This window comes from Littorina saxatilis, unplaced genomic scaffold, assembly GCF_037325665.1.
Source record: "Littorina saxatilis isolate snail1 unplaced genomic scaffold, US_GU_Lsax_2.0 scaffold_979, whole genome shotgun sequence".
In the NCBI taxonomy this organism is placed as follows: domain Eukaryota; kingdom Metazoa; phylum Mollusca; class Gastropoda; order Littorinimorpha; family Littorinidae; genus Littorina; species Littorina saxatilis.
The window spans coordinates 10,001-35,632 of NW_027126230.1; the positions used below are offsets into that span (position 1 = coordinate 10,001).

The 25,632-nt window shown below is 40.9% G+C and overlaps 1 protein-coding gene and 1 long non-coding RNA gene across 3 annotated transcripts in view; one reads left to right on the forward strand and one right to left on the reverse strand.

Moving 5' to 3' along the window:
• The window catches only part of LOC138954686 (uncharacterized), a 6,857-nt gene extending 5,084 nt beyond the window's left edge, over positions 1-1,773 (forward strand). The window contains exon 5 of the long non-coding RNA XR_011451936.1: positions 1-1,773. This exon is cut by the window's left edge and continues 192 nt beyond it. This is a non-coding gene — a long non-coding RNA (uncharacterized lncRNA).
• Positions 1,774-2,968: 1,195 nt separating this feature from the next.
• LOC138954687 (src kinase-associated phosphoprotein 2-A-like) lies at positions 2,969-24,943 on the reverse strand. 2 transcript variants are annotated; one of them, XM_070326468.1, is made up of 8 exons: positions 24,786-24,943; positions 22,101-22,268; positions 18,076-18,150; positions 16,919-16,999; positions 15,644-15,748; positions 15,138-15,232; positions 11,906-12,002; positions 2,972-6,449 (listed from the first exon to the last, which is right to left on the reverse strand). In XM_070326468.1, the coding sequence occupies exons 1-8, from the start codon at positions 24,823-24,825 to the stop codon at positions 5,740-5,742; spliced, it is 1,371 nt and encodes a 456-aa protein (XP_070182569.1). In that variant the 5' UTR covers positions 24,826-24,943; the 3' UTR covers positions 2,972-5,739. The 2 variants fall into 2 exon arrangements, with proteins under 2 accessions (XP_070182571.1, XP_070182569.1); XM_070326470.1 differs by lacking the exons at positions 22,101-22,268; positions 24,786-24,943 and adding an exon at positions 21,435-22,084 and having other exon boundaries at positions 2,969-6,449; positions 18,076-18,151.
• Positions 24,944-25,632: the final 689 nt, after the last annotated feature.

The window sequence follows — 25,632 nt, forward strand, 5'->3', positions numbered from 1 at the left end:
CATTGCGCGCCATCTCACTAACAAGATTCAACACCTTTGCTGACCCACAGCTTCTGAATGCTGTGTTTGCAAAGCAGCCCGGCATCAATCAATCAATCAATCAAGGAAAGACCCTTTTGTCAATCGTGGGATCTTTAACGTGCACACCCAATGTAGTGCCATCATTCAGGACTAACACCAACAGTTCATAAACAAATATTCACTGTGCACACACGTTTGGCAAAGTGGAGCAGAAAACTTGCAGTCTTGCTGCTTGTTAATTTTTATTCATCGATGATTGTTTTTCATCTAGCTACTCCACAAAATATGTTAATATCTTTTGTGATAGCAAGAATCTTAATGAAATGAAGCAGAGCGCTATTTTTAATTTTAAGATCTGAGAAACAAAGGGACGTAATTGCTCTGCTATATGACATGTGCAACAAGAGTAAGTGAGATTATGTGGAAGCAATTTTCTTGGCACCTATGAGAATAACACGCTTTTGAATGAACAAAAGACTTTACATGCATGTCGCACTGTATGCATTAATAGCGCTTACATCCCTTTGTTTCTCATATTTTGTGCTACTGACTTGCTTGTATTACTAGAGACATCCAGGTTTGCCTTCGTCAAAAGTTTGTGAGTTCCGATCTTAGCGAGTTTGTTGAAGTGATGACGTCACATCCCGTCACGGTCACCACTTTCCAATTTCGGTCCAGATCTACGTGAAGTTCTTCGTGCGCGTTGTCTGTTTTTCGAAACGGTGATGACGTGACGAGTAGTGTTATATATGACGAGTCTTTTTTATCGGAATATTCCAGACATCTGAATATGCTGGGTACACACGCAACACTGACAATTTTTTTCGATTTTTAGATTCATTCCTGTAAAATCTCCCAACTCTAAAACAAAATAGGCCTAGTGGAAACAAGTGTCTTGTGCAAGAGAGATCAAGGGAGATAATTGGCAGGATATGTCGCCCGTTGACTCAAGTTCTGAGTTTTGTGTGGGTATCCGTGTTCATGCACTAGGCCTCCAAAATGAACAGTTTACAGATGCACAGTCCACAGAAGCGTCGTAAAGATATCAAACTTTAACACTGCGCACATAAAACATATTTTTAACATAATGAAAAGGACTAAAAGTACTCTCAAAGATTGCTGATTAAGGTTCGTCAAACACGCCTTTTTCACCACGCAGATCTTCGGCAAGCAGTGGTGGGCGCGAAAACCCGAGCGCATGCGCATTGAGGCACAAAGTTAAAAATAGAGAGGAAATTCCCACCACCGACGAATGTTCGTCTGACGAAGGTTGAATCTGGATGTCCCTAGTGATTGTGCAAATAATTTGTATTGTTTTCATCTCTGATTTTGTCATTAACAATGATCGCTGTCGATAATGAGTTTGCACAGCCCTATGGTATTTACCTTGATGAACCCATACCAGCATTGTGATTGAAATTCTTAATTGCTGATCCTGTTATCACCTTCTGATGATTTTTTTTTATCAAGTTCAGACTATTATTAGTCAATGTAGCATTGCTTCAATGAGATTAGGTCCACACATAATTTTTGCCTGCCCGATTGATAATACTATGCTGTGGTATTTTACTGAGACTGAAAAATGTGTTGTAATATTTTTTAAGTTCACATTTTCACGTTTTAGCAATTGAAGGAATTAAGTTTGCATTGTTTAACATTTTAAAAGTGTTACTGTTATCAAATTAGTATTCACATATTGAATTGTTAAAGACCCCAACAATTTAAATTTTAAATAAAATTTGTGATCTTGAATTTTCTGTGCATTAATTCAAATTTGTATTTGCAAATGTTATTTTAATGTTTTCAGGAGAACGTAGATTTTACGTTTGCATGTGAACGTTAATTTAACGTTTGCATGTGAACGTTAATTTAACGTTTGCATGAAAACGTTTGATTATGGTTTTGTTTTGGTTAATTTTATGTTTGCATGCTAACGTTAAAAAAACGTTAAATAAACGTTAATAAAACGTTTTATTTTGGTTATTTTTATGTTAGCAAAAAACGTTAAAAAAACGTTAAAAAAACGTTAAAATAACGTTAAATAAACGTTAATAAAACGTTTTATTTTGGTTATTTTTATGTTAGCAAAAAACGTTAAAAAAACGTTAAAATAACGTTAATCTAACCGTTATATTATGGTTTTATTTTGGTTTTATTTTGGTTATTTTTATGTTTGCAAAAAACGTTAAATTAACGTTAATTTTAACGTTATATTATGGTTAGATTAACGTTAAATTAACGTTAGATTAACGTTAAATGTTAACGTTAATTTAACGTTTTATCACATGAGCAAATTAACGTTAAATTAACGTTAGCGGTAAACGTTAAATTAACGTTTACCGCTAACGTTAATTTAACGTTAATTTAACGTTAGCATGCTATCAGGGCACACATCTACAATACTCCCCCGAATGCGGCGTATGGCTGCCGGAATGGCGGGGTAAAAGCGGTCATACATGTACAAACGTGTGAGTTTGAGCCCATGAAAGAAGAAGAAGAAGAAGAAGAAGAAATCTAAGACTCTAAGGCAAACACGCTGTTGATCTACTGAGACCAATTAAGCTCTTGATTGCGACACAAGTAGCTTGAACAAATCCCAAAGCGAGTACAGTGGCACCCAAACTCTTTTAAGACCTCTACAAATCTGAGAAAATTAAGTCCTCAAAGGCGGGAGCTAGTCTTAAAATGGAGATTAATGTACAAATAAAGTATATCAACAGAACATCTGAAAAGCAATGTCTTTAAAAGGGGGGGGGGTCTTAAACTGGGGAGGGAGGGGGTCTTAAACTAGGGGGGTCTAAACTGGGGAGGGGGGGTCTTAAACTGGGGAGGGGGGATCTTAAACTGGGGAGGGGGGATCTTAAACTGGGGAGGGGGGTCTTAAACTGGGGAGGGGGGTCTTAAACTGGGGAGGGGGTCTTAAACTAGGGGGGGTCTTAAACTGGGGAGGGGGTCTTAAACTGGGGAGGGGGGTCTTAAACTGGGGAGGGGGGTCTTAAACTGGGGAGGGGGGTCTTAAACTGGGATAGGGGGTTCCATCGTGGGTACTCGCAGAAATTCAGAAATGCCAAGACATAACTGAATCTCCACCCACCAAGGGCCGACATATATTATAGAAGCCCCCTGGAACCACGATATCATTCACAAAAAGGCAGAAAAAAGCAAAGCTGCAACTTCAAAAAAGAAAATGATTGTTACTTGCTGAAGCAAAGAGTTATAGTATAACTATAGTTAATAATGTTCACTGAATTTCAGCAACCATGAGTAAATAGTGCAGCTATATACACACCGCAAACAAAGCAAGACATTTCTAAGATTTAATTAGTGCTCTAGCTGCCTCACTTCTACAAGATTTATAAAATCTACTTTCACAAAAATGTTCTGTGATTTCTCTTCCTGGATGAATGAATTCACATCGGGATCTTATATGATCAAACAACAGAATCCAACTCCCGAACATAAAAACAACAAATTCTCTAGTAATATACAATCACATGGGTCGCTCTCATAACAAAACCGCCAGTAAATATTGCATGTCATGGGTGCTTAAATATTTTTTGTTCCTTTTTTTTATTTTATCTTATTGTAACACTGACGCAAAATAGGTCTTGTTTTGCATCAAACATAAGTACATTATAAATAGAGTCAACGCAACTGCTGATAATTTGGCAGGACATGTGGTTGCAATTGGAATATCGATCTGCAGCATAACTCATTATTAACTGTAACACACCTTTTGGAGCACCTTATTTTAAGAGTAAGTATTTAAGATTGATCAAAAGAACAAAAATGTCAATCCTGCAGCAATAGTCAAAAACAACAAGTGTATCCATCACCGGTTCTTCATTAAATACTGTATACAGAAAAACAATCAACATATACCAAAATTCAAACAAACACAACCAAAAATCAATCAATAAACATAATTCCTTCCAAAAGAAACCACTGGAATAGCATAGAATCAACATAAACAAAAACAATCAATTAACATAATTCATTCCAAAAGAAACCACTGGAAAAGCGTAGTCTTGCAAGACAAACGATGTTTGATGCGCATGCATACCCACAAAAAAAACCAAGTCCACAAATATCTTTTCTTTTTAGAAGTGCTTGAATATGCCTGGGGTACCTGTTCAGCTTCAAGAAATGTTACTGTCATATACTGAAGAAGAAAATCAGCTTCGATTAGCACATCGTATCGGTCGGCAAAAACGTCATGTGTGTGTTGCTTCCAAGCAATTTGGCCCATGGTAATTAGTGCTAGCAAGGGAAAGGAACACACAATAGTGATGGCAAGAATTAAGCTGGGCATCTTTCGTCTCTCAGCTATAAAGGATCCAGCTAAAACACTGATCAGCTGGAACAATCTCTACCTCACTTCTGAAAGGATCAAGCTTTTGAGACACTGGTGAGGAGAATCTAGTCTTTGTGGGTATGAAAAGTGTCCAGCTTCATAAGGTACTAAGCTGAAAATCTTGTTCTTGTGGCCATATAGACAACTCCGGCTTCACAAAGCATGCAAGTGAAAATATTGTTCTTACGGTTACAGACAAATTTGGCTGCACGCAGGTGAAAATCTTGTTCCTGTGGCTTATAATAGACACATCCGGCTGCATAAAGCATGCAGGCGAAAATCTTGTTCTTGTGGCTATGAAAAATGTACAGTGAGCTTCATAAGTAATGAGCTGAAAATCTGGTTCTTGTGGTAATATACAAATCCAGGTGCTTCACATTTACGCCTGCAGGTGAAAATCTTTGTTCTTGTGGCTATAAAAAGTGTCCAGCTTCATTGGTACTGATCGAGTTCAAAAACCTTGCTCTTGTGGCTATAGACATCCTGCTTCATACAGGTGAAAATATTGTTCTTGCGGTTATAGACAAATCCAACTTAATAATTAAAGCATCCAGGTGAAAATCTTGTTCTTGTGGCTAAAAAACGTGTCAAGCTTCATAAGTAATGAGCTGAAAATCTGGTTCTTGTGGCTTAATAGACAAATCCTTCTTCATGAAGCAAGCAGGTGAAAATCTTGTTCTTTCGGCTATAGACAAATTCTCTTTCATGAAGCAAGCAGGTGAAAATATTGCTCTTGTTGCTGATCCAGATCAGGCTTTACGAGAATTGAACCTGAAAAACTTGTTCTCGTGACTAAAACCAATCCAGCTTCATGAGACATTGACGTATATATATTGTTCCTGCGGCTTACAAATGTTCAGGAGGAACTGAGAAGAAAATCTTGTTCTTGTGGGTAAAAAGGCCTGCAAAGTCAAAGTCCTGAGAAAAGTCACTGAACGCTTTTACCAGAAGTGGCCGGATTCCTCCTAGCATTGTCCAACCCTACCCATCATATCCCATTCAAAGGAATGAACAAAACTTCAGTTGCTTTTCTTCCATCCAATTTGTTTGTCCAGATTGTCATGCTGAGTTCCTTAGGAAGAACATAATCCGGTGTTTATACTCACAAACCATTTAACGCAGTTGCTGCTCTCAGGAGATTTTTCTATTGCAGCGTTTTCTCCCAGATTTCTTTAATTGAAACAGACTTACTGGAAATGTTTCCTGGATTTGTTTTTCTTTTTTTCCCTCTATAATTTAAATTAGCAAACTTCTCTCACAGAACATCCTCACGATGAATTATTCAAAATGTTTCTTGATCTCTTCTTCCCTTTCTTCTCATTTAATATTCCATATTTGTCCAACCAGACTCCTTCACAGCTGAGTTACTGGAAGAGTTTCTTGAGGTTTTTCACGCTGTCAGGGGGAGGTAACTGCTCAGATTCCTGCGTTGGCTTAGCTGCCGCCGATTTACTCCTTTCGAGCCCTTTCGGTCGCGAGTTCTCAGCCCCGGAAGTGGGCGGGGGAGGGAGGCCACGACCTCTGTTTGCGCTGGGCGGCGGCAAAGTTCCGGTTTTCCCCGGGGTTGTCTTGCTGGCAGGGAGCTCCTCCAAATCATCGTAAATTTCGACCGCAAACTGCGGGCTACTGATCTGGTGAATGTTAGCTGGAAGCGACCCTCTCCTAGTGCTGGCAGTCGTTCCACTTTCTTTCTTCACGGCAGTCGTGTCAGCGCTCGTTTTTCTAGCCATTTCTGCGTTCGGGTTCAGCTGCTTCAGCCGGTCTTGGATAGACCCTGTGATCAAAGGTGCCTCGTCAGGTTTGAGACCCTTCTTGATGTCGATCATAGGAGGCCGAGCTCCCAGAGGCTTCGAACCCGACGGAGGCGTCTTCTTTCTGGCATCAGCGTTAGCTTGGGGCAAGTTCTGGTAGTTTGCGGCGTCCGTGGCTGTGGATTTGGCGCCCGGGGGAGGGTTGGAGGGTATCGGTGATGCCATGGTTGTGGGCAAGTTGGGGTTATCGTATTCTTCTTCTTTGGCCAAGTTGATGTAGGAGTGAGGGTCGTCAATGGGGGGGCATAAATAGTCGTACATTTCTGTAACAGTGCATCACTCAGCAACATAAGACAACAACAACAGCAGCAACAACAAGACGGTTGATGAACGATCTTTGAGGGGGGGGGGGGGGGGTCTTCAATGGGGGATGAATAGTCATTCATTTCTGTAACAGTGCATCACTCAGCAACATAAGACAACAACAACTTGACAACAACAAGGTAATGATACATGATCTGTGGGGGTCCACAATGACAATGGGGGGTGAATAGTCGTTCATTTCTGTAACAATGCATCACACAGCAACATGAGACAACAACAACGATAACAACAACAACAATCTATGGGGGTCTTCAATTGGGAATGAATAGAGTCGGCAACATGGGACACTACACCTACAACGAACAAAAAACAAAACAAACAAACTAATGTTTCCTTTAAATCGACTTCTCTCTGGTTTATTTCGCCTTCCTGGTTTTAAAAGTCAGTGAAAAAACTTTAAGTGTTAATTAAATAAATTTGATTAGTCAAGAAATATTTAAAATGGATGTGTCAACAACATGAGATTAGGCACACACACAAAAATAGTCTGTTTACGGTATCCCGACCGACCCTATTTTTTGCGCGACCCTAGACTTTTTTTTGGCATTTGGGGAAAAAAAAAAAAGTCTTTGTTTTTTGGCAAAATAACTTAAAAATATGGTTTTTTGGAGAAAAAAATTTAAAAAATTAATTAAAAATATCCCGACCTACCGACCCTATTTTTTTTTACCTATGTTACCTTAAACAGACTTTTTTTTGTTTTGCCTTAACACAAATGTTTTCTTTTAAACTTCTTCCTGGTCCATGTCTCGTCCTGCATGGTTATGAGACAGTGACAAATGGATGTGTTCACTGAAATGTTATTCTGCAAAACATATTCAGATGAAAATAGATGAGAAAACGGACTTTCTATCTTTTCTTTTGTGGAACTGACAAAATACCACCAAGCTGGGTATTGACTAAACACACAAATACAGCGAAAGTTGAGTTGAATGTGTAACAATTCTTCACAGAGACAAACTTGGAGAAGGCTGCCCCCTCTGCAAAAAAACTGCACATCCAGTTACACGCCTGGTACGTCTTCTTCCATTCAATTTGACAAGGAATGTTAAACAGTGTTAAAACATATTCTCTGGAATGACAAAAAGGTATAATGTGACATGGACATAAATTATATATGACCATGAACTGACTGCGACATACAGTGGTACCTGCGATGTAAGGCCCCACTGATGAGAGAACACCTCCAAAGAAAGGACACCTCCAAAGAAAGGACTTTGTTTGTAAGTCACATTATTCTGACACCGGACCAACCAGTCCTAGCACTTAAACCCCATAATGCCAGACGCCAGGCGGAGCAGCCACTAGATTGCCAATTTTAAAGTCTTAGGTATGACCCGGCCGGGGTTCGAACCCACGACCTCCCGATCACGGGGCGGACGCCTTACCACTAGGCCAACCGTGCCGGTCCAAAGAAAGGACACCTTCTCGAGTACTTTTTTCTTTCTTTTTTTTTTAGGTTAGGGCACGTTACACTCTTGTTTGTATTCTTCTGTGCTCATTCTCTTCATTGTCTTTTTCTGTCAACTCTTCTCTTTAGCTTATTGTTTTTGTAACTTGTACCGACGAAGACAAAAAGTCAAAAATAGTTCTTGTTTAAGTATTCTTGTTGCTGTTTTCTGTTGAGTACATTTTATATTGTTATCTTGTTCTACACATACCTGTCATGACAGGTACCCTGTAAGTAGGGACACCCTTCAAAGGTCCCAAGGGTGTCCTTTCATCACAGGTACCACTGTACCCTTCCCCCCCTTTCCCTCCCCAATCAACCCCTCTCTCCCCTCCTTGCATCCTAGCTCTCGGCTGAGGACGCATGTCGCCCTCAAAAGATCCTGAAAACATCAACTTCAAAAGACGTCGAACCATTCACAAGCCTTTCCACTTTTGCTGTGAAGTGTTTGTGCACTTTACACTAGCCTCTGTACTTGTACTGTTTGAGCACAATCTTTGTGCCATTTTGTATTCCTAAATTTAATTTCTTGAAGGCATAATCCTTCTTGTGAAAGAATGTTGGCTCACCATCTCATAACTCACTGCCATGCATTTCCAGGGGATAAGACCAACCTTCCCCTTAGACACATACTAAACATCAACACCTTGCTTGCTTACTGTGGTGAGCTGTTCGTTAAAAATAAATTAAACACCATTTGCTCTTACAAAATATATTCTATTAAAAAAAATGCCCACTGTACATTCACAGAGAGCGCCCAGACTGTTCATTTTTGGTATGTGACCAAGTGGAGGGATGGTCTTATCCCGTGTCTGAGCTTGGACAGGTATGAGATGCTGAGCTGGATAGTTTACACAGGAATTATAAGGCTCAGTGTGTTAAATCACAATTTCTGTGTCAAAAAAAGACAACCAACAAGTGCTTCTGCTGGAGTTTGACCCTTAGCTCATTCTGCAAGGTGTTATCAGTGATAACAGCCACAGGCATATTGTACAGTGGAACCCCCCTATTAAGACCCCCTAATTTAAGACTTTCTCACTTTTAAGACCTGATTTTTCAGATTTGTTCAGGTCATAAAAGAGGGGTACCACTGTAGTTGTGTCCTGTCCTGCACAAGCACGCTACAGCACCTTGCCTGTGACTCTCCTATCGCCTGCACTCTCTAACAAAACACTTCACCCTATTGCAATAAGAAGCAGAAGCGCTCCTTCGCAAAACCCTTCCACCTTTTCTGCGCCGTATATATGCACAAAGCTGTCAACATCTTTGACACAATGATAAACAATCAAATCTTTGTGGTGCTCTGTACTCAAGGATTTTAAAGTGCGCTTCCTTGTTCAGCCAGCCAAACATCACACAAGCCTTGGAATGACACTAAATACTTTGATGCCTATCATAAACAATCAAATCTTCATGGTGCTTTGCGCTCAAGGACTTCAAAGCAAACTGAGCGCACCTTGTACAGCCAGCAAACGATTGCACAAGCCTCCAAGGTACCTTGCGCAAGCCCTTGTCAGACTAAGTGATTTTTCTATGATTTCCACTACACGTCGCACCAAGGAACAGGAACTCAACTCCCTGGTACATGGTGGAACAAGCTACAATCAAATTGCAGACATGAGCTTTCACAGCTTCCAAGGATTATAGAGTGTGTTGCTTACAATATATACACTCGTGGTCGCTAGGTCTGACCATAGTTTCGGACTAATGTGTGTGTGCGTTAGTGTGTGTGTGTGTGTGTGTTTGTGTGTGTGTGTGTGTGTGTGTTTGTATGTGTACGTGCATATATGTGCGTGCGTGCATGCGTGCGTTTGTGTGTGTGTGTGAATGTGTGTGTGTGAGTGTGTGTGTGTGTGTGTGTGCGTGCGTGTGTTTGTGTGTGTGTGAATGTGTGTGTGTGTGTGCGTGCATGTGTTTGTGTGTGTGTGAATGTGTGTGTGTGTGCGTGCGTGTGTGTGTGTGTGTGTGTGAATGTGTGTGTGTGTGTCAGGCATAGGAGTTAGCAGAAACAAAGAAAGACTAAAATGGCCAGGGTCCAGGGGCAGTTCTTTCCTGAAAGTAAATAAACTTGAATAAAATGTTATTGCAGCGGCCATCTAATTTTTGTACCCCCACTAAAACATTCATTCCAGTGTCAATTCATGCTAACTTTCCATGCCACGAAACGCAACTATTTGGCTGAAACACAACAATTAACCTGTTCTTGATAAATTAAATCGGTATGTCAAAGTTGCCAAGTTGTGCTTATTTTGAATGTTTGTCGATTTTTTAGTTGGTACCTTAATTTTCTGTCAAGTCGATTTTGGGTGTACAGTGGAACCCTCCCCCCCCCCCCCCTTTTAAGACCTCTAAAAATCTTAAAAAAGAAGGTCTTATAAAGGAGGAAGCCTTAAAATGGAGGTACATTTACAGAGGTTATGAACAGACAATCTGAAATAGCAAGGTCTCAAAAGGGGGGAAGTTCTTTTTTTTTTTTTTTTTTTTTTTTGTATTTGCCAAGGTCTTAAATTTGGGGTGAGGGGGAGGGGGGGGGTCATAAAAGGGGTGTTTCACTGTACCCTTATTTGGAAGGCGGTCAAGTTTTCTCTAAAAAAAAAAGAATCTTTGATCCAAAGAGTGCCAGACAGCCAAGTTACGAGAGCCTAGCTTTCATGGCATGGAAAGTTTCTGTTTGATTGAATCGATACGGGAATAAATGTTTTAGTTGGGGTACATTTACGTTAATGGTTGGCTGCCGTGTTTTTCAAATGGAAGGCTATTGAATTTGGAAGAATGCATGAACATAAAACACACACATTCCTATTCATACAACAATAAAGCAAGACATACTTCCTGGTACTGATATGGGTTCATTGCTTTTTGGATTGTCACCTTGTGAATGCAGGTTCTGACACGCTTTTGACTCACAGTGCCCCATATAGCCATAATCCCACCGCCAGACATTTTCACACGCACTGTCCTCACGTTTTTAACTGCTCTGCACTACAGTGGAACTCCCCTTTTAACCACCCACCCCCCCCCCCCCCCCCCCCACCCCCCACCCCCAAACTCCTTCCTCTTCAAGACCTAATTGTTTTTTCAGACTTTCTCGTCATAACTTCAATCAAAATGTAACCCCCATTTTAAGACTCCCTCCTTTTCAAGATAAGCTTTTCTGCACAGAATAAATACCCTGCACTTTTCAGAAACTGGAATCCGAGTGAAGCGACGCTCAGCCTTGTGCAAGTACACGCGCTCAGTGCTATGGTCCAGCAGACATGCTCAGAGCGCGAGCAGAAAGGTGGCCGGGTTACACCTCCCCCCCCCACACACACACACATTTCTTTTCGCATTGCTGTGCTACCCGAAAAAATCTTTTTTAAGATACGCCTTTCTCAGATTTTTAGAGGTCTTAAAAGGGGGGTTCCACTGTACAAGAGACACCGCCATTTTGAAAGAAAACACAAACCGAAAGAAAAAAATCGACTTGCACATGTGCAACCCACTGTTTGTGTTCAGGTTTTCCCTGCCCGCTTAGCAACTGTAAATTACACCGTCGTTCAACTGGAGCGGGCTTGAACGACTAGCACGCTGGCAGGTCCGAGCAAAATAACCAGTGCTGGTGTGTTTTTTTCTCAACCCCGAGTTTCATTTTCGACAAACAGATTTTTTTTCTTGGAGGGTAGGCAATTTCATTTTGGCGGAAATTTGCCTTTAGACGGACAATTCCCATGCCTGGTGTGTATGTGTGTGTGCGCGTGCGCATGTGTGTGTGAGTGTGTGTGTGTGTGCGTGTGTGTGTCCGGCATGGGAGTTAGCAGAAGCAAAAAAGACTTAAATGGCCAAGGGCAGCTTTTTCCTGAAAGTAAATAAACTCGAATTTGTGGTGTGGTGTGTGTGTGTGTGTGTGTATGCGTGCAATTGGGCGTGCATTTGTGTGTCTGTCTGCATGCGCTTTCTACGTACCTCCTGCTTCATCATCTTCATCTGCAGGCCCCAACTGAATGCCCTTGATGATGGCCTCCCTCCAGTGAGCAAGTCCTTCTTTGCTGCTCGCTCGGAACTTAAAGTGCGAAAACAACAACAATCATTATGCGCACATTTGTGACTCAATGCAACATTCATGTATTCAAAGGGATACTTGCATCCAAAAATTAGTCTCCAAACTCCCCAATAGCAAAAGAGTTTGTTGTAGAAATAAATTAAAAAAGAAGCAAAACAAAACAAAAACAAGAAAGGTACGTTAATTTTTGGAATGCAATGTCATATAATTAGAATAGAAATTTGTCCTATCCCATCTTTAAAGTGGACGCACACGATACACAACAAAAACACAAAATAACGGATCACGACGTGTCTGTGAATGTTGCTTCTTATTTCACTTTGGGGTTTGTAATCACTACTCATCGTAAACTGTTATTTCAAATTTTTAATAGCTGTGCTTCAGTTTTTTTTGCAGACTGTGATTTCACCGTGCTATGTTGGAACTATCGGCAAAAAAATGTGCATGCGACCCAACGTATAACCATCGGTTTCTGTGGCTGTAAAATGGGGTGATCTTCCATGGCAGGTCAATCTACTATAATACAGTGGAGTCTGTCTATACCGACCACCCAAGGGACCAACAGAAATGACCGGCACGGTTGGTCTAGTGGTAAGGCGTCCGCCCCGTGATCGAGAGGCCGTGGGTTTGAACCCCGGCCGGGTCATACTTAAGACTTTAAAATTGGCAATCTAGTGGCTGCTCCGCCTGGCGTTTGGCATTATGGGGTTAATGCTAGGACTGGTTGGTCCGGTGTCAGAATAATGTGACTGGGTGAGACATGAAGCCTGTGCTGCGACTTCTGTCTTGTGTGTGGCGCACGTTATATGTCAAAGCAGCACCGCCCTGATATGGCCCTTCGTGGTCGGCTGGGCGTTAAGCAAACAAGCAAACAAACAAACAAACAAACAGAAATTAAGTGGTCTTTCTAGACAAGGGGTCGTTTGGAACAGGTCACAATTTAATAGAGAGAAAAGGCCCGTTGGGGACCCTAAGGAGTGGTTGTTTTGGACAGGTGCCTGTCGTTCTCAAGAGGTGGTCGCTGGGGAAGGTTCATCTTTAATACAATGAAACCTGTCAAAAAACGACCACCCAAGAAACCAACCCAAAGACGACTTGTCTTTATAGACTATGGAAAGGTGAATTATACAGAGAAAAAGCCTGTTGGGGAGCCTTTAATGGGATGGTCGTTTTGGACAGGTGGTCATTCTCAAGAGGTGGTCGCTAGCGCAGGTTAATCTACTTTCATACAGTGGAACCTGTGTATAACGACAACCCAAGGGACCAACCAACAAATGTATAGATAGGTGGTCATTATGAAAAAATGAATTATAAAGAGAAAAAGCCCGTTGGGGACCCTTTTGGTTGGTTGTTTTGGGCAGGTGGTCATCATGGAGAAGGTCAATTATAGAGAGAAAAAGTCCGCCAGGGAGCCTTTGGGGTGGTCGTTTTGGACAGGAGGTCGTTCTGAAGAGGTGGTCGCTAGGGCAGGTTAATCTACTTTCATACAGTGGAACCTATGTATAATGACCATCCAAGCGACTAACCAAAAAAAAATGTATAGACAGCTGTGGTCATTATAAAAAGATGAATTATAGAGAGAAAAAGCCCGTCAGAGACCCTTTGAGGTGTTCGTTAAGGAAAGGTAAATTATAGAGAGAAAAAGCCAGTCAGGGACCCTTTGAGGTGTTCGTTAAGGAAAGATGAATTATCGAGAGAGAAAACCCATCAGAGACCCTTTGAGGTGGTCGTTAAGGAAAGATGAATTATCGAGAGAAAACCCATCAGAGACCCTTTCAGGTGTTCGTTAAGGAAAGATGAATTATCGAAAGAGAAAACCCATCAGAGACCCTTTCAGGTGTTCGTTAAGGAAAGATGAATTATCGAGAGAGAAAACCCATCAGAGACCCTTTGAGGTGGTCGTTAAGGAAAGATAAATTATTGAGAGAGAAAACCCATCAGAGACCCTTTGAGGTGGTCATTAAGGAAAGGTGAATTATGGGGTGGTCGTTTTAGACAGGAGGTTGTTATGAAAAGGTGAATTATCGACTGAAAAAGCCTGTGGGGTGGTCGTTTTGGACAGGTAGCCATTATGGAAAGGTGAATTATCGAGAAAGAAACCCCATTTGTGACCCTCCACCACGGAATGAGTCGCATGTCACCTTTTCATGATTTTCATATTTTTACATTTTCTTAAAGAGTTTATTATTCTCTATCCAGTGGTGAAAACCGTTTTAGAAAAGAGTGAACACTTGTCGAGTTATAAGCCTGTGACTAAGGTGACCGTCACACTGTTACCAGACACTCCCCGGACTTATATCATGCCTAGCGCAGAACCGCGTGAGGTGACATGCGACTCATTTCGTGGTGGAGGGTCACATTTGGGGTGGACGTTTTGGACAGGAGGTTGTTATGAAAAGGTGAATTATCGACTGAAAAATCCATATGGGGTGGTCGTTTTGGACAGGTAGCCATTATTGAAAGGTGAATTATCGAGAAAGAAAACCCATTTGGAGTGGACATTTTGGACAGGAGGTTGTTATGAAAAGGTGAATTATCGAGAGAGAAAACCCATATGGGGTGGTCGTTTTGGACAGGTAGCCATTATGGAAAGGTGAATTATCGAGAAAAAAAACCCATTTGGGGTGGACGTTTTGGACAGGAGGTTGTTATGAAAAGATGAATTATCGACTGAAAAAGCCTGTGGGGTGGTCGTTTTGGACAGGTAGCCATTATGAAAAGGTGAATTATCGACTGAAAAAGCCTGTGAGGTGGTCGTTTTTGACAGGTAGCCATTATGGAAATGTGAATTATTGAGAGAGAGAAAACCCATATGTGACCTTCCACCTTGGAATGAGTCGCATGTCACCTTTGCATGATTTTCATATTTGTACATTTTCCTAACAAGTTTTTTATGCTCTATCCAGTGGTGAAAATCGTTTTAGAAAAGAGTTATAAGCCTGTGACTAAGGTGACCCTCACACTGTTACTAGACACTCCCCGGACTTATATTAAGCCTAGCGCAGAACCGCGCGAGGTGACATGTGAATCATTTCGTGGTGGAGGGTCACATATGGGGTGGACGTTTTGGACAGGAGGTGGTTCTAAAGAGGTGGTCGCAAGGGCAGGTTCGACTATAGCACCAAGTACACTGACCTGATAGGATGGGGCCCCGGTCTTGGTCAGTTCAAAACACATCTCCTTCTTGCCGGCATCTTTCTCCAGACCCGGGGCCTCGTGGAACTCATAACCTGAGACATAATACATAAGATCATTTATTGTCCATACAATTAAACAATGGATAAAAAAAAGTGTGGTTCATCTGCTCTTAAAACAACCAAACAACATATGACAACAACCCTAAACATAAAATCATACAAATTAAGAACACCCGAAGAAATCCAGACAGGCACGTAAGCACATATACAGGAAGAGTGTGTCCATTAATCACACTGGAAACATATAGCAACATGTGCTTCCAACACATACTTAATCAGTAACGTATACACATTTGCTCTGTTTGTGTACCTGTCCATTCTATCCGTCTCTCTCTCTCTCTCCCCCTAACCCCACACATATATTTGAAAAGAAGGCAAAAAGAAAAAAATCTGTAAAAAATAGCAATGTCACTATGGGATACAACAAACAGTTCAGAATCTCACCACTGAGACAGAATGCTTCCTTTTGCTTGACGTCGCTCTGTTTCCTGTACATGTAGAAGATGTTGTGGCTGACGACGCAGTACAGATGATCCCATGATTTTAAAGCTGTGAAATCAAGCACATCTTGTATGAATACAGTGGAACTCCTCCCCCCCCCCCCCACCCCTCCTCTTTAAGACCTCCCAAATTAAAAAATCTGAGAAATTCGGGTCTTAAAAAGGAGGGAGTCTTAAAATCGGGGGTCAATTTACAGAGGCAATGAAGAAAAAAATCATGCTCAGAGGTCTTAAATTGGGGGCTGATAAATAGAGTTTTACTGTACAGTAAACCCTTTGTTTACAGACACCCACCCCCACCCCCCCCCCCCCCCCACCCACCCTGTTTTTTACAAATGCTCTGATGTGTTTCAGCTTGTACTATCTTGCACATCTTGTATAAAAACAGTAAATCCTCTCTTCAAAGACCCTGCATTTTAAGACAGTGACCCCTCTCCCCCCTCTGTTTTAGACCTTGTTTTCCCAGGGGGGGTCTCTTGAGAGCAGGCATGGTACTGAAGGAATGGCAGTTTCAGCTGAAATAAAGTCGGGGGTCCAGGGGGCCGCTCAGGCCCCCTGGCGGGGTCAAGGGGAAGCGCCCCTGAAGCTGACGACTTTTTACTAATTCAAATGTGTTTAGTGCCCTCTCCTTGAAGCTGAGAGGGATATAAGTGAAAGATAACAAGGCTTGAGTAAGAAAAAATAATAATCTCAAGTCAATCAGCAGATTTTTTTGTTAATTTTTTTTTGTTAATTTTTTTTATTTAAAAATTTTTTTTTTCTTTTTTTTTTTCGGATTTTCGTTTTCGGCGGATTTCCGCCGATCGGCGGAAGAGTACCATGCCTGGAGAGAGAGATTTCACTGTGCTGCTTTGAGGTGCATGCAGTGAGCAATCAGTTTTAGCGAAGAAGGCCAGATAAAGCTCAGTACATGTATTTGTTTTGGTTATACATGAACATGGGGGATGTGTGGGATGTGTGGGTTGGGACGTGATTGATAATAATAATACTAATAATGAACACTTTAATATTAATCGCCCCTTCTCATTAAGAGCTCACGGCGATGTACAATAGCAACACACACACACACACACACACACACACACACACACACACACACACACACACACACTGTCAGACACACACACACACACACACACACACACACACACTGTCAGACACACACCACACACACACACACACTAAAATAATGAACATAATGATGAACATGATTCCTTACTAGCCAGTGATTTCTTCTTCTTGTCCAGTAGACCTGACTGCAGTTTGTTCTTCAAGTCGCTGACAGCAATCTTTGCTATGTCTAGTTGAAAAAGAAAATTCATGTTGAATATACTCTGACAAAAAAAGAGATCATTGAAAGATAAATGGAAAAGAATATCATTCTAACTCTTAGGGTAAAAATAGTCTGATTAAAAATAATTCATGTTGCATATTTACCAATAATCCTACACAATTAATATGTGAGTTAAAGATAAATGAAAAAGAATATATCATTCTAACTCAAAGGTGAAATTATGGTCTGAGTTAAAATAATACATGTTGCATAGTAAACGATTCCTACACAAAGAAAATGTGAGTTAAGGATTAAAATGTAAAAGAATGCCGCTTAGTCAATACATTATTTTTATAAACATGATCAGATTAAGTTAGAGTACACACACAATTTATATAAACCAAGTAGAAAATTACTAAATTAATCAAGGGGTTTGTTTGTTTGTTTGCTTAACGCCCAGCCGACCACGAAGGTCCATATCAGGGCGGTGCTGCTTTGACATATAACGTGCGCCACACACAAGACAGAAGTCGCAGCACAGGCTTCATGTCTCACCCAGTCACATTATTCTGACACCGGACCAACCAGTCCTAGCACTAACCCCATAATGCCAAACGCCAGGCGGAGCAGCCACTAGATTGCCAATTTTAAAGTCTTAAGTATGACCCGGCCGGGGTTCGAACCCACGACCTCCCGATCACGGGGCGGACGCCTTACCACTATAGGCCAACCGTGCCGGTTTAATCAAGGGTGTGGTTAGGCCAACAAAAAAAATATGTTGGTTTAGGGTAACCCGACCGACCCTATTTTTTTCCGCCGACCCTTAAACTTTTTCTAAAAAAAAAACTAAACTTTCGGCACATTTTGCAAACCATACCGAGACTAAGGGAAGTAATCTCCTTTGAACTCGACATCACACGAGACAGTTTTCATATTATTATGAGGTCAAAGCCTACCTACCGACCCTATTGTTGTTTAATGTCACGCTACCCTAAACCAACTTCTTTTTTTTGTGCCTTAGGGTGGGTTTGGAAGTTAAAGCAGATGACTATCATCAGTGTATGGACGATCAAAACAGTTGAACATGAAATGCGTTTCCTTACCATCACTGTACGTCACCTCTTCATCACCACCAGCTGAAGGGCCGAAACTTCCACTTGCACTGCCGCTGTCTCCGCCTGTCAAATCATTCAATAATAATAATTATATTAATCCTCATCATGATAGATCACTTTTCAATAGCGCAAATCCTGATAACAGCTCCACGCGCTTTACAATTTAAATGCAAGAAACAAAACAAACAAAAACAAAAAATATGATCTAAACTAACATAGCAATATGACTAAGCACAATCAACAAGTACATCACACACACACAAATCTGAGAATGCGTGCTTACAATGAGTTATACACTATAAAAACCCATGAAAAAATTCATTCAAATTTAGAGCTCTTTCGCATACATGCATTAGAACCCTCCTTTTAAATAACCCGTGTTTGGGCGGGGATGTAGCTCAGTCGGTAGCGCGCTGGATTTGTATCCAGTTGGCCGCTGTCAGCGTGAGTTCGTCCCCACGTTCGGCGAGAGATTTATTTCTCAGAGTCATCTTTGTGTGCAGACTCTCCTCGGTGTCCGAACATCCCCGTGTGTACACGCAAGCACAAGACCAAGTGCGCACGAAAAAGATCCTGTAATCCATGTCAGAGTTCGGTGGGTTATAGAAACACGAAAATACCCAGCATGCTTCCTCCGAAAACGGCGTATGGCTGCCTAAATGGCGTGGTAAAAAACTGTCATACACGTAAAATTCCACTCGTGCAAAAAACACGAGTGTACGTGGGAGTTTCACCCCACAAACGCAGAAGAAGAAGATAACCCCTGTTTTAAGACTCCCTCCTTTTAGGGTCTCACTTGTTCAGGGTTTCTGTTCACCACATCTGTAAATGTGCACCCCTTTTAAAGGCTGCCCTTTTCGTAGCGTTCATTAATTAATTCCTATTGTTTACATGTGCCAATAATGTTATAAAACTGTACCTAAGGGGATATAATAACGATTAGCTGTAGCTTTCGAACACAGAAAAAATTATTTCAGTATTGCAAAGTGGTTTTGATAGTGTCGAATGTAAACAAAACAGTCTCAAAGTGAAAGTGGATGTTTCCCGGAAATTGCGAAGTTAACAAGAATACAGAAAAGCGCGCTTTCCTGCTTAGCACAATACGCTACCGCGCTAATCTGGCGTGTCAATATCACTACGTTTTGCACGTGGAAGGTGAGCGATTTCCTTCACGCGGGGATTGGCGAAGCTGTACTGTCTGTGTTGACGGTCTAAAAATAGCCCATTTGTCCTGGAGAACATAACAATAAAGAATTAATTATTTCTCGTAATTGGTAAGGACTTCAAAGCTAAAACTTTGCAGGAAGCTTAATTTATACATCCCCGCAATGATGGGAAAAGCCCTGGAAGTAATTAAATAGGACAATGTCAGCCTTTAAAGGTCCTTGTCTACATTTTTATACCGAAATCGCCATTTGACCATTAAAATGCAGAGTCTATTATCTACAATTATCAACAATACACCCCCTTTCGATCAGGAAAGACGAAGCCAGTGTAGCCGTTTCAAAATTCATTGTAGTATTCCAGCGTAGTACTCATAGTAGGATATCCTTATTTGTAAAATGCCAAGCGCAAATCTCCTCTCAAATCCCATGCATTTCGTGCCTTTAAAAAAAAAAGCGTGGACAGCGCTCCAGTGTCAAACTGTTGTGCTGCACTTGTTTGGGCGTGGCTATATAGCATAGTGACATGAATTTGATTGGTCAGTATTTTTAGGCAAAGCACATGTTAATTCTCAGCAAACAGAAAACAAAATATTGGAAGCGTGAGGGGGGGGGGGGGGGGGGGGGGGGGGGGGGGTCACTGTACATTAATGATCACTAGACAAGGAGATATTGCAAGTGCTCTCTAATTGGAATACCTGATACAGGTACCACTGTACACTCCACACACATCTTATCAGTACAGTGGTTACCTGTACTTTACTGGTTACAAGGCAAGGAGGTTATATAGCAAGGTGCCCTCTAATGGGAGAGGTGTCCTCTCCTTGGAATGACTGTTATAACTTACAGGTACCACTGTAAACTCTATACACATCTTATCAGTACAGTATGTGGTACAATACTTGACTGGTTACTAGGCAAGGATGTATAGCAAGGTGCCCTCTAATTGGAATACCTGTTACAGGTACCACTGTACACTCTGCACACATCTTATCAGTACAGTGGTTACCTGTACTTGACTGATTACTAGGCAAGGAGGTATAGCAAGGTGCCCTCTAATTGGAGATCGAGGTGCCTTTCGTTGGAATACCTGTTACAGGTACCACTGTAAACTACATACATCTAATATCAGTACAGTGGTACCTGTACTGTGAGGCACCTCCCATGAATGGACAAACTCTCTTGTCATTTGTTGATTATCTTTACCAAAATATACCTGGCACTACCCGTCACCAGCAAGGTTACTAGCTGGTTCCAAGGGTGTAACTACTTCATCACAGGTACCAATGAACCAGGAAGTTGTTTTCTTCTTTCTTTCGTTTTATTTTTATGTTTTTGCTATGCTGCCAAACTTCCTCTTTTGAAACACGAACTGTCTGATATAAATATATACCAAAGTCTAAAGAGCTTTCAGGGGAATTTTAGATCTCTATCTCCTTGCTCTAAAAAGCTTTCATGGGAATTCTCTATCTCCTCTCACATTCCATTCACAAACAGTGACATATAGGCACACACCAATGACCATGCACGCATTCACGATGTACACAGGCATGCACAATGATACATGATACACATATATATGGATACAAACTAACATGCATGTACATGTACTTGCATGAGAACACACACACATAAACAGTATTATTCCCAGGCCTCGGTCTTCCTGTCACTGATGCATTATAACTCTGTCGATCTCAATCAATGCAATGACCCCTGACCGGTAGACCATCTGATAGCAGAATAACAATGGTGACTGAGCGTGAGGGTGATACATAAAAACATACATCTGTATACTTCTTCTTCCTGTTCTATTGTCTGTCTTCTTTTTTCTACTTTGTTTGTTTGAATGCCCCTGGGGTTGAAACGTTGCCACATTCTTCGTTAACACGTGAGTACAGAGTTTTTTGGCCTTTATAATTATACGACCATCTGATAATTTTGACATGTAGGAGGTCTTCTAACATAGTAACAAAACACTTTCAATATCGCCAAGACATTTCGACCGATACGTATTTTCAATCCAGGTTGAACCGACTTTCTGTCCTCTATAGCTCTGTGCCTGACAACATCTCTGCACAAAAACATTCTCTCTCTCTCTGTATAAATCATACCACCACAATCATCCATAACTGCAAGATAAAAAGTATAATAAGAGAAATTTTATTTTCACTAACCACCAGATATTTTAAGACTTCCACCACTGGCATAGCTGTGGCAATATCTCTCTGTATAAATCATACCACCACAATCATCCCATTTAGAACTGCAAGATAAAAAGTATAATAAGAGAAATTTTATTTTCACTAACCACCAGATATTTTAAAGGTCCTTGTCTACATTTTTATTCCGAAATCGCCATTTGACCATTACAATGCAGAGTCTATTATCTACAATTATCAACAATACACCCCCTTTCGATCAGGAAAGACAAAGCCAGTGTATCCGTTTGAAAATTCATTGTAGTATTCCAGCGTAGTACTCATAGTAGGATATCCTTATTTGGAAAATGCCAAGCGCAAAACTCCTCTCAAATCCCGTGCATTTTGTGCGTTTAAAAAAAAGCGTGGACAGCTCCAGTGTCAAACTGTTGCTGCACTTGTTTGGGCGTGGCTATAAGCATAGTGACATGAATTTGATTGGTCAGTATTTTTAGGCAAAGCACATGTTCTCAGCAAACAGAAAACAAAATATTGGAAGCGTGAGTCACGCTACCCAAAAATAAAATCTTTTTTTACATATATTTTTTTTTCTATAACTTTTTTCCCCATGGTTCATTCATCATCTGACATAACTTTTTAGCGAAATCTAACCATAAGATTATTGAAAAAAAGGCAAAATGTAGACGACCACCTTTAAGACTTCCACCACTGGCATAGCTGTTGTCTAGGTTGCTGCTGGACGACCCAGGAATCTCCTCCAAGAGTTGTCGAACTTTCTCCAAAATGCGGTCCTTCTCATCTTTAGCCCCGCTGTTCAGTTTCGCTCCCTTCAGGGTCTCCACAAGGAATTTTTCAACCTCTGAAAAAATAAATTTTGTATAAGGGCCAACAAAAAAACTCACAAAAAGGTGTGGTTACGATAACAGACGACACCACACCCACCCGCTGGTACAGTGAAGCCCCCCTTTTAAGACCTCCAGAAATCTGAGAAAATCAGGTCTTAAAAAGGAGGGAGTCTTAAAATGGAGGTAAATTTACAGAGGTTATGAACAGTGTGAAAAAGCAGGGTTTTAAAATGGAGGTAAATTTACAGAGGTTATGAACAGAAAGTCTGAAAAAACAAGGTCTTAAAATGGAGGGGGTCTTAAAGTGGTGGTTCCACTGTAATAAGAACCACACAACAAAAACAAGAAAAGCTGTGGTTATAATAATGTACAACGCTCCCCCCCCCCCCCCCTCTCCCCAACAAAAAAATAATAAAACAATGGTAGGTATATTATTAAGGTCATCAAAAACTTAAATTATGGCCGGGTGTATAGAATAGATCCTGCAAGTACTCAGTACATGTATACCTTAAATTGGAAAGGGTTTCCAACACGCTGAGGTATGCACTTGGTATAAAACAGTTTCCACCGTCACATGTATCATAGACCTATAAATTGTATCATTCTTTTTCTTTCTTTCTAGTTGACAGTGAGTTGGAAAATGGCCCGGCCACCTCGGGTTACCGCGAAAAGGAGAAAAAAAATCTCATGCCTAAGGGGATTGAAAAAACGCTTATACTATAGCAAGGCATGTATTCAGATAGTTGAATAAGGTTAAATAAGCGGCATTCACTTGCTGCACAAAGACAGGTATATGCTACGCATGGGGTGTATCACAGCCAACAGCTTACTCTGACAAGTGCATACAGTTATTAACAGTGGGCAAACTGGTTTTGTAGTGCATGCATACACACTATCATTTCACTCCTTTCCCCTTATTACCTTTATGTTGCTTTAAAACCCCACTCTAACGTTATGTAAACTACCACTTATTACTCTTGGTACAATGTTATCTCCCTCACTTTTTTTTTCATTTTTGAAGACCAAAAGGAAATCAGAGAAAATCCGGTCTTTAGAACTAAAAGGTCTGAAGGAGGCCTGGAGACATGTTACAAAAATAATGAACACTCAGAACAGAAAGTCTGAGGTAATCTTGAACTTTAGCGTGTTAAATTCATAGCTCAGAATCCAGTGACATTCTTTACTTATTTTTGATACAAGTCCATGTAAGCAAGCCAAAGAACATTTGTCGTGAAATTAATTGACGGATTGAGCTCCAAACTTAAGCACAATTAATTAATTTGGTTGTTCAATCGACGAAAATGCACCGAAAATGGCGTACGTTGTCAACCATGGGACATCATTTACACGAAAGAGTTAAATTGTCTCCCTTGTCCGCACATACGGATAATTCCTTCTTTGACCCTTGAAAACAAAATGCATTCGGAGTTCCTTCCGTAACTTCAAAGGGATCTAAATTGTTATGATTACAAGTCAGGGTTTCATTTACTAGTGCGCCTTGCGCCATTGGCGCATAACATCTCAAAATGTCCCATTGAAAACCCCTTCAGTGCGTCAAAGGGCGCACTGAGATTACGTACCACTGCGCCACCCCATGCACACTTTTCACGGGAGTACAATGTTCGGAATGAGCTATAGGCAAAAACGCGCGCCAAGCCGAGCAACTTGCGAGTTTGTAAAATGCAATGTGATTTGCTTTTTAAAATGTAATTCATTAGTATTCAACCAATTCTGCGAACTATCTGTGCTTGCGCGAGTACCTCTGTGGAAACTGTCAACAGAAGCGATATCGATCAAAACACAGACAAACACACACACACACACACTAACCGGATACACTGGCAAATTCTCATATCATCATAATTTTATGGCACTAAATAGCACTATTTTGCATCTTTCGACACAAGCATTTCCGGACCGCCCGCTAGTGCGTTTTGCCTTCGACTATGTGATGTCCCATCAGAATTTGGTTGAGGGGGACAAATGTCCCATTGACTTTTCTTCCAGGCTAAACCCTGACAAGTGCAGGTTCTACAAATTTGGAGACTTAAATGCCTCTGAATTATGAGCTATGAATTTAACATGCTAAAGTTCAAGATTACTAAGTCTGAAAAATCAGGATCTTAAGAAGTGGGAAGGTCATAAATAGGGTAGTCTTCAAGGGGGGTTCCACTGTAATTGCCGCGAGGGGCGTGTATACCTCCACTCTTCACAGTGACAAATCTCTGAAACTGACATCACAAGTGTACTGAGAAACTCTCGATCTGAATTTTGACGATCTGTGGTTATTTATTCATCGATGCCCTGTGTAAAAGTATTAAGGTTTATCCCCCAGACTACTTCGAATCTACCTTCGCTTATTTACATCGACCGCTGAAGAGTACAAAGCTTCCGCATTCCGTAAACCGATACTTCGCACTGCCTCACTCACAGCTGAAAATGAACAGTTGCAGACGACACATTATTCTCCTGAAATTTTACCACAACAGTGCAATTTAGGTATTTTTAAAGTTGATCTGTAGATTACTTACCTGTCAAAAGGCTTCCAATTTTCTGTTTAAGGGACGTCATTTTGGTAAAATTGTCACTTCGACCTAGCGGTCCTTCCGAACATGCCGACTGATATTTAGCTTCCTCGTGTGTTGTTTGCGTGCGGAGTCTCCAACTTCCTGAATCATGTAACAACTTTTCTCATTGGTTCCTGATGGCCGTGACATGCTTGTCAATGGCAAATGGTAAACGGCGTGCTAAAATAGATTCCTGTCAAGAGATGTGTCATGTGACACCCCCCCCCCCCCCCCCCCCCTCCACGATATAACCATAGAATTAGAAATAACTATAATGTGAAGCAAATTTGACATGTATACCAAAAAAATACAAAGAAAGAGGTTAATTGACAAGGAAAACAATAAACCACACGCACAATTACCCGTCATAAAAAAAAAAACAAGTCGCGTAAGGCGAAAATACAACATTTAGTCAAGCTCAGTCGAACTCACAGAATGAAACTGAACGCATTGCATTTTTTTCCGCAAGACCGTACACAGCTCGTAGCATCGTCTGTCGGCACCGCTCGTGGCAAAGGCAGTGGAATGGCAATCCAGAAAAGCGCGGTAGCGGTTGCGCTGAGGAGAATAACACGCATTTCTATATCTCTATTCTTTTTAACTCTCTGAATGTGTTTTTAATCCAAACATATCATATCTATATGTTTTTGGAATCAGGAACGGACAAGAAATAAGATGAAATTGTTTTTAAATCGATTTCGGAAATTTAATTTTAATCATAATTTTTATATTTTTAATTTTCAGAGCTTGTTTTTAATCCGAATATAACATATTTATATGTTTTTGGAATCAGAAAATGATGAAGAATACG

What these genes read in the sequence shown, in the direction of transcription:
- LOC138954687 (XM_070326468.1), bottom strand. Translation starts at nt 24,825, where the DNA reads ATGACGTCCCTTAAACAGAAAATTGGAAGCCTTTTGACAG. An exon ending in GAAGAAGAAATCACTGGCTA is followed by an intron (nt 15,749 to 16,918) that starts GTAAGGAATCAT and finishes TTGATTTCACAG; the next exon opens with CTTTAAAATCATGGGATCAT. An exon ending in CCGGGGCCCCATCCTATCAG is followed by an intron (nt 12,003 to 15,137) that starts GTCAGTGTACTT and finishes TCGCACTTTAAG; the next exon opens with TTCCGAGCGAGCAGCAAAGA.